Source organism: Lates calcarifer, linkage group LG6, assembly GCF_001640805.2.
Source record: "Lates calcarifer isolate ASB-BC8 linkage group LG6, TLL_Latcal_v3, whole genome shotgun sequence".
Taxonomy (NCBI): Eukaryota; Metazoa; Chordata; class Actinopteri; family Centropomidae; genus Lates; species Lates calcarifer.
Genome location: NC_066838.1, coordinates 3,617,127 through 3,635,495, shown reverse-complemented (window position 1 = coordinate 3,635,495; position 18,369 = coordinate 3,617,127). Strand labels below are relative to the sequence as shown.

The window sequence follows — 18,369 nt, the reverse complement described above, 5'->3', positions numbered from 1 at the left end:
ATTCCCTTATCCTCTATCCAACTGTGAGGGAGAGAGGAAGAGAGTGTGAAAACACAAACAGAGCAGGTCAGATAGCAGATTTGATGGGTGAGAAGAAAGTGTGTGAAAGAGAGGCAGCACAGAGCCTTTAAACAGACCCATGCAGATACAACTTGATATCTATTCTGAAAGCTCTTGGCAAACACTCAAAGGTCTCTCTCTCTCTCTCTCTCTCTCTCTCTCTCTCTCTCTCTGTGTGTGTGTGTGTGTGTGCGTGACAAAGACCAGGGAGGGTGGTGCAGCGAAGCAGACGTCTGATGTCGTATAATCACTGGGTTTCATGTTGTCTTTTATCTCTGTGTGTTTCTGTCTGTGTTTGTTTGTCTGTGAAAAACTGCACAGGCTTCAAACCTCTACTCAGAACACAGGTTGAGCTGACATAACTGCAGTGTCATGAAAACAAGACATTCAAAATAGTGGATTACACTTCTTATTACACAGTGGAGAAACTGGGACACTTTAAATCACCTCAGTTCAGTTTTTACAAATTTATGATATATGGATTTATGCATCTTTACCTTCAGAAATACTATTCTTTCCCAATTTGTATGCTTCCTGTGGTGTGTTCGACAACCAATCATCAAATGATTAATAATATAAACTGAGTAGGTGATGATGCATTTCTTATTATTATCACACTGAAGCTGTAACAAGCAGCCCTGATGGGGTAACGTCTGCATATTCATGGGTCGAACAGCTGACAATGATCAGACCACTGCTGCCTTGATGTAAGCCAGGGAAGGAAGAGGCCAGTGGAGGTAGGAAGGTATGAAAGAGAGATAAATGGAAGCTGGTATCTATCACTTGGTAGACACTTGTATTCACAGCACTTTATTGTCTTCACAGTAGAGGCTATATATGATTAAAGCCCCAGAAAACATGACTTCATACCAGATTTCTCTATAACATTAATATTTATGGCTAAATAAACAGCAATCAAAGTTTAAATAGAAATTATAATAAACCAGGTATTACAAGACAATCATAAATAGTCTGACATATTAGGAAAGGCCCTACACACTCATTTTTGTTAGCTTAGCATAAGGCTGAAGGTACAAGACTGGTGGTCAGACAAAACAAGCAATGGGCTCTAGTACATTTTCCAGATGCCCAGACTCAGTGTGAGCAAAAGACGGGCCGGCAGATGACCAGCTGAGTGGAGGTTTTGGGCAAGGCTTGTGTTCCTCTCCCTCCATCTAAGTGAAAAGTTAATATTGCAACTTCAGGGACAAAATGTTATATAGTGTTTGATGAGGCAGAGTTTATTTTCCTCTTTCTTTCCTCTACATCCATAAATGGAGAGGCAAGGAGGAATGCAGGCTGACAGCTGAGAGAAGAGAGGAGGGGGCAGTGGTGGTGGTGGTGGTGTGTGTGTGTGTGTGTGTGTGTGTGTATTGTTGTTCAACCAGCCATTAGTCTGTAACAGCAGGCTATGCACTGTCACCCTGCACCATGTAGTGCACTATTCTGCTTGCTTAGGCTCTTGTAGCCATGCATCACATAAAGGTCTATTATTCAGCTGCTTTTAGTATCATATGAGTGACAGTCTTCATATTACACCACAAAGACAGCTTTTTCTTTAGAGATCATATACAGTATTACTGTGGCAGCAGTCACACTGTTTATGCAGTCAGGCTGGTGACAAACTGTCCACTGTTATTAACCTATTCTAGGCTAACAGTTAAAACAGGCATGATATCATTATGCTCATGCCAAAGGACGTTGAAATGTGACTCTAAGCCAGCAGGTCTTCCACATGAGGCAATGCTTTAACTGTCATAGGCAGAGGTACAGAATCCACAGTGCAGCCTGCAGGGTATCCAAGCTTTATTTCCACAAATAAATTCCACCCCTCCCCCCAGGTGTGCTGTGCTTTTATTCCCGGCTTTCACCGCTGCCTTTGATTCCCTCTCTGCTTTTGACCAGTCTCAGTAAACAGAGAGTACACTACAAAAGAACTTCTTAAAAAGTTCCTCAGTTGACAGCAAGTGACAGAATTCGCTCGTTTTCATCTGCGTCAAATAGAATTCTGCTGTATGTGATGCAGTGAAAAGTCTCCCTACCAGATAATTAGGGATACAAACCAGGCCTGGTCAGTTTGTTCACTGGTTATATTCACAACTCCGATTCCTACAAGACAGACTGTGATTTTGCAATTTTCATTCATTTCATCACATCTCTATTATCTGCAGATGGGTGACAAACTACTGGAGATTTCTGAATGAATGACTGAAAATGGTTTCATTAAATCATGTGAATGTAATGTAATTTGATGCTGTGATTTCCCATCATATCACAGTAAAGTAAATAAGCACAGCAGGCCAGTCAGTTTTCTCCATATGCTGAGGCAAAAAAGGTGGCACAGCACCAGTTTTTGCCACCTTTCCAAACCCAGACAGATGACAGAGAAAGTGTATGAAATAGGTCAACAGTGTGTTTGTCTGCTGCATAGACTGCTGCTTCAGAGGTCTAGAGAATATCATTATCTAACTATTTTATTTTACAAGGTAAAAGGTTACATAAACCTGGAAAAAAAGGTTAAATCAGAGTATACATATACTGTCTGAGAGGAAAAACAGTAAAGCATGAATCTAACATTTGTGCTAGTTGTTCATCTAACTCATGTCAATGCTGTAATGTTAGAAGAGACTTCTATTAATTTTGTCTTACAGTACAGGACTACAGAGAGACATAGCTCTACCAGAAACACAATGCTGTTTCTTTATTTCCATGTCTTCTATGTCTTTCATCAACTGGTGAGACTGCTGACTTTTTACCCTGTTAGCTTTAGCCTCAGTTAGCCACAGTTATCAAGTAGTATTATCATTTGTTCATTAAAGGCCTTTTTGCAGGGTTCTGATTTTTATATAAGTCAGCTGGAAACATCAAGAATGAAGCAAGAGGAGACAGGCTTTCCAGCCAACTTATGGGGCCAGTGTTCATTAGCAAGATAGCTAGAGTTGATAAAACCAGCCATTTCAGCCAAGGTTGCATTGAGAGGCTGCTTGGCTACTCCTGTCTGAAATGGGTACGTACCTTTAAGGGGTACATGGCTTAGCAAAGGGTAAATTAAATAGCACCACCATCATCAAAACACCCAATGATGTAGTATCGTCTGGACGAATGGTGCTCTTCAATTCAGAGTTAACATCTTACAGAGACACTCCATGTTGGTTTTTCCTTTAATTTGTCACCCATCTGTACCCATCTTATCCCACAGAGTAACTAAGTCCCCCAGCTCAATGCGTGTCGGAGAAGGGATGTGCCACCAACATGACACATTCCACTGGAACCAGCCAGCTGAATACAGTTTGCTGCCACATCTACCAGCGTAAACAATATAGGAAACCAAGATGAACAACAAACTGATGCATAAGAAAGCACACAGGGACACCATGGATATGCTCAGACAGGAAGCAATGCTGGGAGAGCATTAACAAAACACATTGGCAAGAGTATTAAAATGACAGCACAGTCAGATCCAGTATCAGCTCGCCTAGGGCAGTGAGCCGACAAGAATAGCATCATTTTAAGACAGGCAATAAGCTGCATACCCGACCTGAGTGAATGTGGGGCCAGAAGGCGACACAGATATGTTTAGCACCCACCATTAGACAGCTACTTTAAAACTCAAGCAGAGAAAAGTCAACAGCCTTTTATTTTTAACTCCTCTCAGCTAATTAGTTTACATTCTCCCTCTCCGTGTCTCCGTGCTCTCTTTGCTTTGCACTTAGCTGATGGATGGTCAACTCCCACAGCCAAACATCCAGCTGTTCTCCCCCCTCCCTGCTTCTTTATTAGTCTTAGCTCTCACTTCCCATCTCTGTTCTCTTCTTATGTCCACCGCACCTCCTTTAGCAGTCTGATCTCCCCTCTCTGCCCTACCATTCACCTTCCTCACTTCTTTCATCCTCCCTTCCTTAATCAGAGCACAGGGCTTCACTTATAAAAATGACTACTGACCTTAACGGTCATGTATCATTTTAGAAAATGAGGTGAAGATGATTTCCTGTGTCATCTCTTGTAGTGTGAGAGGCAATGGCATAGCTAGAAGCCCAAATCTGAAAAGTAGGATTGGTAGTAGTAGGATTATTTTAACAATGTTTTAGGCCTGGTCTACATGACATTCTTACTCTGGAAAATAACAAAAGTAGCTTTAAAATTTTATATATCACAGAATGAAACTATTGCCCGAGTCTGTTTAAATTTGTATTTAAAAATAATTTATTTTTTTCATTATTATTATTTCAAAAACCCAAAACTTACTTGTCATTTTCCAATCATGCACTCATTATATTTTCTTGGCCTGACGTGGTCTTTGACTCTTCCTCAGCTGTTTCTGAGTTTGTCACTGACCGTCTGTCTGGCTGTCTAACAGACAGAGTGGTTTCAGGGAGTGAGGCCAGACGCTGGCCATTAAACAGGCTGTTATATTAACAAGGCATGGCACTGGGAGGCAGCTGGTCCAGCTGGAGGAAACATTCACATTCCTGTCCCATCCTGGAGATGTCTGAATCACTCCACGTTGGAGAGAAAATATGAAACACGGAATCTTGAGCAACAGGTGAACAGTTGACCCGTCTGCCTCTGCCCAGCCTTTATTCCCACATGTCTGCAGTGACTGAACATTTACTAACATTCTTATAGAGATAAATGTGAAACAGCACCTAGTCTCTCAATCATCTGTTGTCTGTGTCCTCAGACTATCTTTGAAAGTTGGAAATTTCTAGGATGCACTTTTTAAAAAATATGTCAATGTCAAAATCGTAAGGTAAACCTTAGTTTTAAGTCCTTAGCTCTGATGAGAGAATGATGCTTAAATGCTGATAATGGCAGAATCACTGCAAACAGTGGTGCAATAGTGAAGCCACAGCACCTAAAACTGACAAAGTACAGTGGGACTTAGATGATTATGATGATAGCATCTGTAAAATTCTCCTCCAAAGCCAGCTACCAGCCACAAAGTCTGAGCCATGCTCCCTGAAGCTCACTAAATCCACCAAATAAGAGGCACACATGGCTGGCAGATGTTGGGTGCAGCGTGCCAGTCAACCAGCTTATCCATCGGTTACTCAGCCGTAGAGAGTGAGCTGTTGTGGGTTTGGTTGGTGATTTTGGTGATGTGTGTGTTTGCCTTGGTACTTGGCCACTGCTCTGGGAGACACAGCTGAGTGCTGCGAGCAGAGTGCAGATGTGTTCGCTGTAGGTGCAAATAAGAGCCTCTGATGAGGAAAATCTGGCTTCACTTAGAGTGAAAACTACAGCACACGTGGGACTTATCATTAGTAGAAGCATGCATTTGGTGTGTTTCCATGTGTGCTTCTGTGACCCACATATCTTCTTGCTTTGTTTTTTTAAACCATAAATTTCAATTATTATGTGTACATGTGCCAAGTTACAAATATTTGTGTGTTCTGTGTTTTATTTAATGTAAACTGTAAGCTGTATACTCAGTATTTGTGTTCTTCTGTTCATGTGCATTTGTGGGACTCAATGGACTCAGTAATGTAATTACACTGTGTCTGACTATTAAATTGTGAAACTGCTTTCCTGTGTTCGAGATAAGTTGGTGATCTCTGGGTGTCCAGAGGCACAGGTCAGATGTTCTGAGTATAAATTAGAGTACACAGGGGAATACAGCATGCAGGCATATGTGTGAGGTCATTTTTTAATCCTAGATTTGAAGTGATGACCTTGCGTTTCCCCTGAGAGTGGTGAGGGGGAAAGAGAGCAGGAGAAAACAAATCTGCCCAACAATGCTGGAAGCAAGGCTGGATGTAATTTTAATCCATTTCCAGGAAATTCTCACTGTGCATTTTGAAAATCAATTGTCAGACTAATGCTGCAAAATCCATCATATCTGTATATGTCTTTGTCAATGTTGCTTTGTTGTTGCTTAGCATTGTAGTATATAACAACAATATAAATTTGATAATGGGGGGAGTCCTCTGATTTAAGATGTCATCTTAAAAGCTGATTTACTAGTCATGGTGAGCACTACTCATGCTTATGCAAACAGTTGTAGACTGCTTTCTGTGGCTCTGGAGGAGCCCTGACATGTTTGAGAAAAGTGCTTAAGACATCACTTGAGTAATCTCAGTCTGGGCATGAAGACTACAAAGTCCTAAGCAAAAGCTTGTGTTACTAACTGGGGTGCAGTATTAGAAAGATGATGAGAATCTAATAAATTAAAATGCAATCAAGTTGCAGAAAGGCCTGACATTTTTTGGCCTCAGCTGCTTCAATTTGGACCATTCTTTAAAAAAATAAATACATTTATGGTAGTGTAATACTGAATGCAGAAGCACATTTTTAATACTGACCTGTTCCCTCAGGTGGGTTACATTACTACATAAGGATCTACAACCTGCTACTTGATTTTTTCTGTTATTCTGAAATAAATGGAGAACCAATAGCTGCCAAGAATGATCAAAATTTCTAAAACGCAGACAGGTGTATCGGGTGCGAAGTGGTTTGTTGTATCGTAAGTGATTTTTAGTAAAACCACTAGCATATTCCTTTAACAAAGTTCTGATCCATCCAGGAATATACAGTTCACTTTTTTATGTAAACCGTTTCAAAAGCAAAGTTATTATGACTCATTAGTCAAAATGGCCATATTTCTAAGAAACAATACCAGTTACCATAAAAGCCAGGCTCATCCCAAAACATATTGACAAGATACAGACTCACCACACATGGGTCCAAAATACACTAACCAGCACTCTTCCATACTACATGATATATATATATTGGTCAGAGAAATGTTACATATTCAACAAGATGCAGGCTCTTTGCAGGTATTTCTTATGTCAATGTCAAGCAGTGACCTAGAACACAGATATGAGACAGCTGGCCTACGTTTACAAGCCACAAAGTTTTATTAGACTTTGTGTGCCTGTGTTTGTGTGTGTGTGTGTGCCTGTGTGTGTGTGTAATTACAGGGCTACAAGATGAAACCATGATACATTGTGGGTAGAGGTCAGCCTGTCTCCCATGACAGCAAAATCTGAAATATCTCCAGAAAATAACTCTTCCTTCCTTCTGTTTTTTCTGACTTTATCCACTCTTCCTTCCATCCTTCCTTCCTTCCTTATCCCTTCTTCCATCCTGACATGCAGCAGTATCACATTGTAACTGCTGCTTGTCTGTGATTAAATAATTAGAGGTGTGGAGGTGTCTGAGAGTGCTTTTTAATGAAGCTACACAACATGATCTGTTATTAGCCTGGTTTTAGACTTAGCCTGTGGCCTGCAGCAATAAAACAATCAAAAATAAAATGGCAGAGGTAAAGAGGGCTGACACGACAGAGAGACGTGTGCACAGTGTGCTGTATGTTCACGTTTATTGTTTTTGCATGACTGCATTTCTTTGTGTAAAAAGTCTCTCCCTCTTCTACGCTATCCTCTCTTCACATGGGTTTACATTGTCTTTGAGTGCTCTTTGGATACACAAAGCCCCACACTGACCCTCTGACAAACTGGAAAGCACTAATTATAAACAACTGCTATTCATTTTGCACATAGGCTGATATAAAATCACTGAACTATACTGCATACACATATATAAAGCACCACCAGTGCCCTCAAGGCCTAAAATAAATCAATAAATCAATTATTTTATATTCATTTAGCTTCCCAAAATCAGTTTCTTGGTAAAAATGTATCTTCCCAAAAACACTGTAATCAGTCAAAGGTAAACAAGAGCTCAGAAAACAAAAATATCTTGCACTGTCAGGATCTTATTGTAGATTACTTACAAGGTAGCAAACAGGTCAGGAGGCTCTGTGAGTCATCATCACTGAATAATTAAGTAAACACACATTCTGGAGTAATATTAAAAGTAATCACAATTTACCACCAAGGGGAAAGTTCATTTTTTTGGTTAAGTGGTAATGAGCTCTGCCTGCTGAAGTCTTGTGACTTGTTTGCCATCTTACCAGGAGTTTGAGGGTTTCTGAGTTTTGATTGAGTAACTGATTCCATTTCTCAAGTAACCACTGTTCACAGCTCAATGAAAATGTGAGTGTTTGTGACCTTTTTTCAAGTTTCCATTCAAAGGTAGAACAATTTTAACAGCAATCTGCCAAAGAAAATACAGATGAAGATGAGTTTTCCTCTACAGTTCTGTGAAATGGATATTTGTGCACCAAGAAACAGTTGGTGATAACATACATACATCATTTATAATGTTCTTTTACATCAATCAATTTTTTGTTCATCTTTCCATTTATACCAGTGTCTTCTTTTTAATTGTTTTGTCTCATATTTTAGTGCACTTATTGGTGGGCACTTATTTTGACAATAAACGTGCACAATACCAGGACCCTGAAAACGACACAGCCAAATGGAATTCAGCCATAGTTCACTTTAATATTTACATTTGTGCATTTCCTACATGTCTTCAATCTTTTTTTTCTTTACTGTAGTATACCTGTTTACCTCCACACTGGATGTCTGTGGCAGCTCCATTCAGATTTATCACTGTGCCAGCCAATCCATTGTTTTTAATGCCACCAGCTCTATTTCCTACTCCTCCTCCCTGCCCCTTCCTCCTGCCGCTCAGGTCCTCCTCCTCCTTTATCTCCACCTCCTCTTTTCATCCAGAAAAGCCCCTGCCAACAGGACAGGGAAACCTAACTCACCGTCCTTTCATATAAACAAACCTGTTCCCTCTCTCTCCCCTCCCCTCTCTGTGTGCCTAAAGTCTTTCTCTCCCTCTTTTCTCTTTGTCCTGATTCTATCCAACTCTTTCTCCCCCCTCAAATTTTTCGGCCTATCTCTCCCTTACTCTCTCCCCCTCTCACTCTCTGTCTCTAGTGCTGGTGGTTAGTAGGCTTTACTGCACCATTGTTCTCATATCCGCACATTTCCGGAGGCTGTTGCTTACAAAGGCTTCGGGGACACACTGTCTCACTCCCATTTCCTAATACCAGCTCTCACCTGCCGACACACACACACATACACATACACATACACATACTCGCATCTGAGGGGGATGTCAGCAGCTCAACAGAGCTCCATTCCTACACACACACACACACACACACACACACACACAAACCTGCAAGAAAGGTGAATTACAGAGGATTTACTTTGCACCGTGAGGCAAACCCTGATCCTCTTTCATGTCAAGTTTTCTTTCCTTTCCTTCCTCTCTTCCTTCTCCCTTCTTTCCTTCCTTCCTCCAGGAGAATAATTAGTCTGTCCCTCCCTCAGAAGAACATAATCACACCACTTCATGAGAAGTAATTTGCTGCACAGCACACAGAAGTCATTACTGAGGAAAAAAGCAATCTCTTTATGGTACTTAAAGAGAATGCTAAATACAATCAACAGGAATAATCTCCTTTAGCCTTTTGCTTAAAATGACATTTGTTCAAGAGATTTTCTGCAGATGCACATATGCATACACACACACACACACACACACACACAGCTAGTTTTCTACAGGTCCTCCTTTCACCCCCACCCCCAGAGAAGAAGAAAAGAAATAGAAAGTGAAAAGAGAAAGACAGAAGTGGAGGCACTGCTGGTTCTTTTGTCACTGTGATCAGCTTGAGTCCTTTCACTCTCTCTCTCTCTCTCTCTCTCTCTCTCTCTCTCTCTCTTACACACACACACATTCATACACACACATATATGCATTCACGCACACCAATTAACCCTGTCTCTGACCCGGGGGTTTGGTCACGACCCTTGACCTTGTAGCTCGTCCTCAGAGGCGTCGGGGGTCTGAACAGACAGCTCCCTATCTCTATAATGACAGTGTGTGAGGTTTACAGATACACGGTTCACATCAGACACACTTGCTCACCTTTCTGCTCTAAAACACATCCTTGTTGCCTCCTGTGTTCTCCTTTGCTTTTCCTCTAATATACTCTCAGGTTTTTTATTCACTTCAGCCACCAACAAGGACTGACATGGGACACTGTTTCTCCCAAAAACAAACAAATATAATTCTTAGGGTGGAAACGATCAGATTACCCATGATTTAAAAAAAATGTTTGATTTGTTTTTGATGATTTATTTGACAGTATGTTTGTCAGTATGGAGAAAGACAGGAAATATGCAACAAAAGTGCCCTGGCCAGGAGTCGAGCTGTGGATGTTGTAGTTATGTGGTTTGTGCCTTAAACATTACGGTTTAAGGCAGCTGGAGCTGGAGCCCCCGAAAACTTGACTGTAAATCACATTTCTCTAAAACATGAAATATTCTTGACTAGATGAGCAACAACCACACCTATGAAACATCTCTAAGTATCATTTATTCACAGTCAAAAACAGTCAGAAAGTGTGTGTGGTTTAATCAGATTTAAATGGCAGTAAACAAACAACTCTCTGAATGCCATCAGGTTCTGGTTCAAATGTTGCTAAACCCTGATTGGTTTGTAGCGGCCCTGTCGGCCAAGAACATGCCCGTGGTTCACCTCTGTTGCATGTCATTCCCATCTCTCATTACTCTCATTTCAACTATCATGTCATCTATCCACTGTTCGCTGTCAAATATCCATCCATCCATTATCTATTCCAATATCTGTTATCACCAGTTCATCACAGGTCCAACACATATAGACAAACAACTATTTACACCCACATTCACACCTACAGGCAATTTAGTCACCAATTAACCTGCATGTCTGTGGACTGTGGGAGGAAGCTGGAGCACCCGTAGAGAACTCACACAGGCACAGGGAAGAACATGCAAACTCCACACAGAAAAGCTCTGGGTGAACCAGGGGCTTGAACCTGGAACCTTCTTGCTGTGAGGTGACAGTGCTAATCACTGTAACACTGTGCCGCCCTGTCAAATAAATGTGTACATGCCCGAAAGAGAAAAAGCTTGGGTTTTTTTTGGTGACATCACATTTTTTCATCTGAGCCCCCACCCACTTCAAACCAATGTGAAGACATTACACAAAACACACACAATAACAGAAATCTCTCATATGAAAGATAGATAGGTATGTAGAATCCCGTTGCTCGTATAAAAGGTGAGGAAGAAAACACTTTTTCAGAGCCTTTAATGTCCTGTTACTGTACAATGTCCTTCCTGATTTCTGCAAATAAGTGACTCTATATTTCCTTCCTACTACCTTCGTACAATAGGCACTCCATGAAATGAAGCTCATATTTAACTATCAATAACAACAGCAAAGTGCTGAAAATGCAAAAAGAAAAAAAGAACTACAGAGGAAAAAACCTGTAAAGAGTGCTGTGTGTCCACTAAAGTAGCACTGAGCTTTGTCAGGCACCATAAAGAGCTGCTGTTGTGATCAGTGATAACGTCTGAAGGGACACTGTGGGTGCTAACAGCAGGCACTAATAGACTTTAACTGGAGCAATGAGCCCATTGTCCTCCAGCTTAAGGGACAATGCATTAGGACGTGTTTTATTGAGGGTCATTACTCGGATAAATGTCAAGCTCACTGATAGCACTGAATAAACCTCCACTTTGAGAGGCGCAGGTGTCAACCAGCAATACTGATGAAGAACACCACACACACACTCACATACATACATGTAAATGCAGCACTGAACATGAACACACACACATCCAAGAAGGGTCTTAAGCAGAGCTGTAGGTAGGTGTGGAGTGGGTGTCTCTATTTGCGGATTCAGCTGGGCTGTTTTAGGAGGACCATAAACAGAGCGACACCACCCACAGAGAGACAGGGATGACCCCAGAGACCAAGAGGGCACCAGGGCCCCTAAAAAAGAAACATCAGCTCTCTTATCTCCATGCAAGAGAGATGCAGGGGCTGACACTCCCATCAGCCTCACATCCAGCATGTTCAGGCCACTGGTTCTATCTGAGCTTTGGCTTGTTTCCTGCACAGTGTTAAACTGACTGCAGGTACTGCAGGTAGAGAGCTGCTGCAGGAACATCTGTTCTGAAAGTGACCATGACTAACAAAAAGACAAATCAGCAAAGTGTACAAGAATATATCTGTTTTTAAATTAAATCAAGGTTTACTCAAATTCTACCTTAAACACGATAGATAGATTTTTTTTTTTCTTTTATCCATCTATTACACAGCAAAACCATTCCTCTTAAAGGATAAAGTAGCCTGTGTTAAAATCCTATTCATCTCCAAAACAAGTGAGCGTTCTGCCAGCGGGCTGAGATAATACCTCTTTTCAAAGCATTCTCATTTGCTCTGATCTCCTGGAACAAGTGTCGGGATCTTAAAATCATTAGTAAGAACATAGGTCTGCTGTGGATTCACGTGAAATCACCTCAGTGGCCTTTTTAAAGATAATGTAGGAGTTCAAGTTAACATAAAGGTATAAGCTCCATATGTTCCAGAGACTAAAGAAAGCGCAGTGACCTGGAGACGCGTTCATCGCATGACTTCTGAGGATTTGTTATGGAGCAGAAAACATGGATTGACTTCAAAGCGAGTACAGTCTACTTACCACAGACGAGCATTAGCAGTGAGGCTTGCATCTCTGAGAGCACATCAACCTCCGGAGCTGCAGGCAACCTGTGGCATCAGACAGTGTGAAGTCAACAGCGTGATACTGGTCTACACAACAAGAAAGCAGCGACGGTGATTTTTAAACTTTGATTATAGTGAGACAGTGATAAAAACGCAGAGCTGGAGTCCGTGAAGAAGTTCGTTAAGAAGAGCGTAAACTTTAGCTAAAGTTTGCCCTTTACTTCTTCAAACACCCAGGTGGTCCTCTGGAGATTTTTCTCTGCCTCTGTTTTTTGCATTCATCGTTTCCACGATGTAAATATCCACGAATGCTTTGGTGAGATCTGCTGCGCTGTTTAAACCGGTTAATTAAAAAAAAAAAAACACCAGTCCTCTCACCTAATGAGAGGTTACCAACTGTTCAATGTTCTACCATCTCTCTAACTCTCTGGCTGTGTTTCCCTCTGAAAGTTACTCACCGTTTCGCTCCTGTTTCAGATGTTCGCTCCTGTGTTGTGTATGAAACACTCTCCCTCCTCGTCCACTTGCTGCGGACAGAAGCGGAGCTGAGCAGCGTCAGTGCGGTGAGTTCTCAACTCCTGCGCCCCTCCGCTGGAAACCCCGGAGCTGGACTCCCGGAGCGGAGCTGGGGGAGGCGGTCCTCGTGACTAGATGTTCACTAGTTCGAATCCCCGGGCGGGAGGGGGTGAATCCAGTTAAAAGTTTGTTTGTTTTAATAAAGTGACCACTGACCACACATTTTTTTCTATGAGCGTTTATCGATAGTAGACAGCAGATATGTCCATTTATAGTAAAGGTTTATTTTGCCTGATTGAATGTGTTTAGAAACTGAATGTTTAGCTTTAATGTTCAGCTTGAATTGAATGTTTAGAAAGCCTTCTGAAACTACATCACATTAAAACGTATGATTCCCTCTGAAAACACCACCATAAACATGTTGTATGCCACTACACATATTTATTTATGTGTGTGTGTGTGTGTGTGTGTGTGTGCGTGTGTGTGTGTGTGTGTGTGTACTTAACTCTGGTATATGTTCTTAACCCTCTACAAGCATTTCACCTCAGTGCAGATAAAATAAAAAGCCATGAGCCTGCATCCCTGTGGCCTAATTGTAGAAATTTTACAATAATATAAAACAGTGGCTATTTTGCTAAGTATGTATGGGAGTAAAGTATGGGAGAAAATAGGCTACATCTTAATTGTAAAAATGAATAGTTGGCTTTCAGTAGATTTCACAGACAAAAACTGTTGTATGTTGTTGTTAGCGAACAGCAGGGACTGTCATCCCTAAGGAAAGTTAATTTGCAAAAAATGTTTCCCATGTAGACTTTACTGCTAGTTGAAGTAATTCTGATTATTGTGACACTACGAAACAATTACTTAAAGGACAACACAGAGGGAATCTCTTGTGCTTCAGCCCCTAGACAAATGGAGGAGTGAGGTGCTCTCAGAATAGGACAGTACACTGAAAACAGTTCACTGGCCATTTCTCAGTGACTGAGCTCATCTAAAATACTGGAGCTCACAATTCACTTACCAGTAATTTATTGATAAGGTCTAAAGACTAAAGTCACACACTGTGCCTTCCTCAGAGTCTCTTCAGATAATAGCGATGGGTGGTAATTAATTAATTACTTACCTAAGTAATTAATTGTCTCCAACTCAAGAAGAGACTTGGTATTTGAGTTATTGTGTGGTACTTTAACTTATGTAAAGGATCTGAATACTTTTTCCACCACTGAAACAAAGAAACACAAATAATCAAACTGATCCATGCAGCAGTATTTCAGCAACTCCTGTGTTCTGTGAAGTAAATTAAATTAAAAAAAAAAAAAAAAAAACAACTACTCTTCAATAAAAAAGGACAATCTCTGTAGGAATCCTACCCATAATGTTGTCAGACACTAATAACAATAACAATAAAAACAGGCACTTTAGTGGACGTACTTTGACCTGGACAAATGCCCAGTTGGACTGCATTGCAGCAGCTGTACTGCAGCTGCATACTGCACCAGATTTTTGTCCCTATCAATCATGTATACACCAAAACATGGGCGAATAAGGCCCAGGTTCGAAACTACCACAGTTATCCTTTAAGGAAAGCAATTAAAAAAAAATCCTGGATCTGCTGCTTTCACTTTTGAATGGTGTAATTGGTTTTAAATGGTTTCTTCTTTTAAAAGTTTTTGTTTTGTTTTTTTTAAAATAGTTTTCTCTTCTTTAATGATTTCTTCTTGGTATCACTCCACCAAGTTTGGAACTGTGGTTTTTGCTTAATCCTAAAGTAAACAGTGAAGATATTAACATGTGTCATTTCATTTTAGCAGCCATGAATAGTGTTTTAGCGAGTGAATTACATTTTTGAATATTACATTTGAAAAGTTGATTCCTCAGACATGTTTTCCTTGACAAACCCACTGCATGTTTTCCAGCGAGCCCCTATCTGTGCACTGTGCAGCTCTGACACGGAGCAGGAATGCACGCTCCCTGCTGGATGGATTAGATTCCCTTTGATTGCACTCAGAGCAGCCTGTGCCTGCACACAGATCACAGATCCCCCCTGGCTGCCCTCTTGGTCTCAGAACATCAGCTTCATTCAACAGGTGGTTGGGGCTGTTTCTTTTGATATTTCCAATAAGTCATACAGTGGGAAACAAAGGTCAGGTGTATTTTCAGAAATGCACCTTATATTTGATCAAATGAATTCATGTTCTGTAGATTTAAGTTGCACGTGTTACAGAGGTATGCAGGTGCAGTCTTTCTGTTCACTCTGTAACAGTGTGTGATGTGTACAGGTGTACAGCCTCGCTTCTAGGCACACTGTGTTCTCCAGGACAAAGCCTGCTGTAAATCTCTGTCATATTACACATTCCCTGTGCTGCTGGAGGACAGCCTCTCTTTGTTAGAGTCTAGGATCCAGTGCCAGAACCCTACAGAGAACAGCACAGTTCCTTAAGAACAGCAGGGGAATGAGTGGAAGCAGACAAAGATCAACACCAGGTAAGAGCCTGTGATTGAATAGAACTCTTGGTCAACATGTTAGCAATGTTATTTTCCTCTGTGAGGACCCTGCTCACCCACACAGATGTTTTCAGTAGGTCTGATCAGACCTCTGCTCAGGTTGGTGTGTGGCAGAGAAATGCTGTGGATCATGTGAGGTCACCAGCCTGCACGGAAAGATAGAGGTGTAAGCAGGGGTGACAACCATAGTTACTTTACAGATTAAGATTTAATACAAAAACACATGTGATACGCTTACAATAAATACAATACATTGTTTTAGATTAAGTCAGTGGTTCCAGACCTCTTTGGTTTAGCTCCCCTAACTATATGAAGTAGTTAGAATTAGCTCCATCCCAACCAGCTACAACATCAGAATCCTGCTTATATGGCAAGCTGATTTAATCAGTAGCAGTAATAGCTATTGTAGATATCAGCAATTGTTTTTGACTAGGCCAATATATCCATAATGTAATGTTGACTAGTTAGATATCTAGAATTCCATGTATGACATCTGAATTTACATTTTGACTAGTGAAACTCAAGTTGTAGAATAGAAGTCACTGGTAAAAACTGGAAACTTTTGGTAAAAAGTTGTTAGTAGGTTACTGGTGTCTACAATGGACATCTACACTAGTGAAAAATGAATTGCTGACATCAAGAATACCATTGTGACTAGTGAGAATAGTCAATGTTGCATTATGGAGATTTTGGCTTGGAATTCTAACTGGTAAAAAACCATCTGTTGATATCTACATCTACTATTACTGCTACTGATTAAAATGTTAAAGCAGCTTGCCATAATGTCATGGTTATGCAGAACCATACAGACTTACCACACTTGCTACACCTTAAGTACATTTTTCTGATAAAACTTTTAAATTAAGGACTTTTAATGTTGTAATGGTGCATTTTTACACTATGGTATAGTATTTTTACTTTAACACTACTGCACTTTACAGATTTTCTTTGGTGACCTGGGGGCAGTGGAAACAAGCTGTAACACTACGATTAAAACCTTATAAAGATAATGTATAGCAAACTCATGATGTTTGTTAGTCACTACTTTGTCTGTTGCTTGGTGCAGAAGGTTGTTACAGGCTTTTGTTATGCCCAGCTCATTTGAGAGCACAACAAAGAAGGGATGTCACCACAGTAACAGCTTACAAAAAGAAGTAGTTTATTAAGGCTAACTTAAAATAAGCAACCTGAAGTGTTATGTAAACCATCAGTGGTGAGCTGAGGGTGTGGGGTGCTGTGAAACCAGAACAAAGGTGAACTCAATATGAGCAAAACCAAACAAAACCAGGAGAGATGCCTGGATTCGCCATTTTGGATTCCCCCAGCTTTTAAGAGCCCCAAACAGGTGAAACCAATCCGTCAACGAGGTGTGAGGGGACAGGAAGTCAGGGGAATCTGAAACACAGGCTACAGGTTAATGATCACTCTTTTCTATTAAGTGTCCAAGCAAGCTGTTCTACCGAGGCAGCATACACAATACCAGGTCCATGGAACAGGCTCCACTAAATAGAAAGGAAGTTGTCATCATTATTATTATTATTATTAATCACACATGTGCTTTTCATGCAAGAACAAGTGAAAATGTCAGCAGTGAAGAGCGGATAGGGAGGAGACTCTCTCCATGAGTGGGGACAGAGGTAAAGAGAGCAGAGGCTGAACAGAGTGAACTCACTGCCTCGCTGAGTCTAAGGCACCCCCTTGTGACAATGAGTTGAAACACACTGTAGCTGATATGTTACACATGCAATCCAACAGTTTTGTGAATAATAGGTACACACTGACACACAAACAGGACCACATGAATTTACATAAAGTGTATCAAATTTATTTGTCTCCATCATCACATCTTCAAATTCATTTTGCGTATAAGAATACTTGTATATGCATTATATGTATTTAATCAAGATTTTCTTTTGTAATAAAAAATAAACACAACATTAAATTTTAAGAATCAAACTTTTCCATGTATATGGTAATAGGAATGTCATATTGTAAATACCATGCTAATATGGTCAAATTATGGCAACACACAAAATCTTAAAAGTACTTTTGGTCAAAATTATTTTCTGATAATAAACTCTGGTATATTTTTTCAGTTTATTATTTATGAAATCAATTATCAAAGCCTATACAATGAAACAAAACTCTCCTCAGGTCATCCACCTGTTGTAGTAGCTTAAAGACATAAACACCACACATGATAGTGATGGAGTCAAAAATGTGGTACAGTACATGGACAGAAGAAGGCATTTCTGAGATGTAACACTTGACAGGTAATGTGTCTATTATGAGTGAAAAAATGGTGGTACCAGAGCAGTGTTGTATTTTCATGGGTGATGTAGTTTTCTGTCTCAGGTACGGCATCATCCTCTGCTGTGGACTACAGCAGCAAACAGTAAACAGGGAACTGTAACAACCTCACAGACAGCTGCTGTACTTCTGCACTTGTTCCCGGATCTCATCCCGCACCATAGTGGCATTTTCCTTCAGCTGATCCAGCACCACGCGCTGCCTCTGTATCCTTTGCTCATTATTCTTGAACCTGTTCTCCAGTTCTGCAACCATAGAGAGACACAGCTCAAATGGGTAACAGCAGGAGGGACATCTACAGCTGAAAACTATTAAGATAAATTCAATTATCCAGAGGGATCACTAGGTACTAAAACAGTATTTCAGATGTTATCATTATATGACATCCACTTGAGCACACACACACACACACACACACACAGAGAGAGAGAGAGAGAAAGGTGGAAACCAGCATGAGCCTCAGTCCATCAAGATTATAACACAATGTACAATTCTTTTCCAGTACCCCACAATTTATCCACAAATCATTTTTGTTATGTTGTCTTAATCAGGGTGGCC

General features: G+C 40.7%; 2 protein-coding genes across 4 annotated transcripts in view; both read right to left on the bottom strand.

Annotated features, from left to right (window-relative positions):
* The window catches only part of lamb2 (laminin, beta 2 (laminin S)), a 45,857-nt gene extending 32,763 nt beyond the window's left edge, over positions 1 to 13,094 (bottom strand). Inside the window, 2 exon segments of the mRNA XM_018678764.2 lie at positions 12,458 to 12,525; positions 12,939 to 13,094. Coding sequence (XP_018534280.1) covers positions 12,458 to 12,488 — 31 coding nt within the window. The 5' untranslated portion in view covers positions 12,489 to 12,525; positions 12,939 to 13,094.
* Positions 13,095 to 17,310: 4,216 nt separating this feature from the next.
* lamb2l (laminin, beta 2-like) overlaps positions 17,311 to 18,369 on the bottom strand; it is a 48,715-nt gene continuing 47,656 nt past the window's right edge. For all 3 annotated transcript variants that reach the window (XM_018678824.2, XM_018678810.2, XM_018678818.2), the window contains exon 35: positions 17,311 to 18,056. In XM_018678824.2, coding sequence (XP_018534340.1) covers positions 17,920 to 18,056 — 137 coding nt within the window. In that variant the 3' untranslated portion in view covers positions 17,311 to 17,919. The remainder of the gene's footprint in view (positions 18,057 to 18,369) is intronic.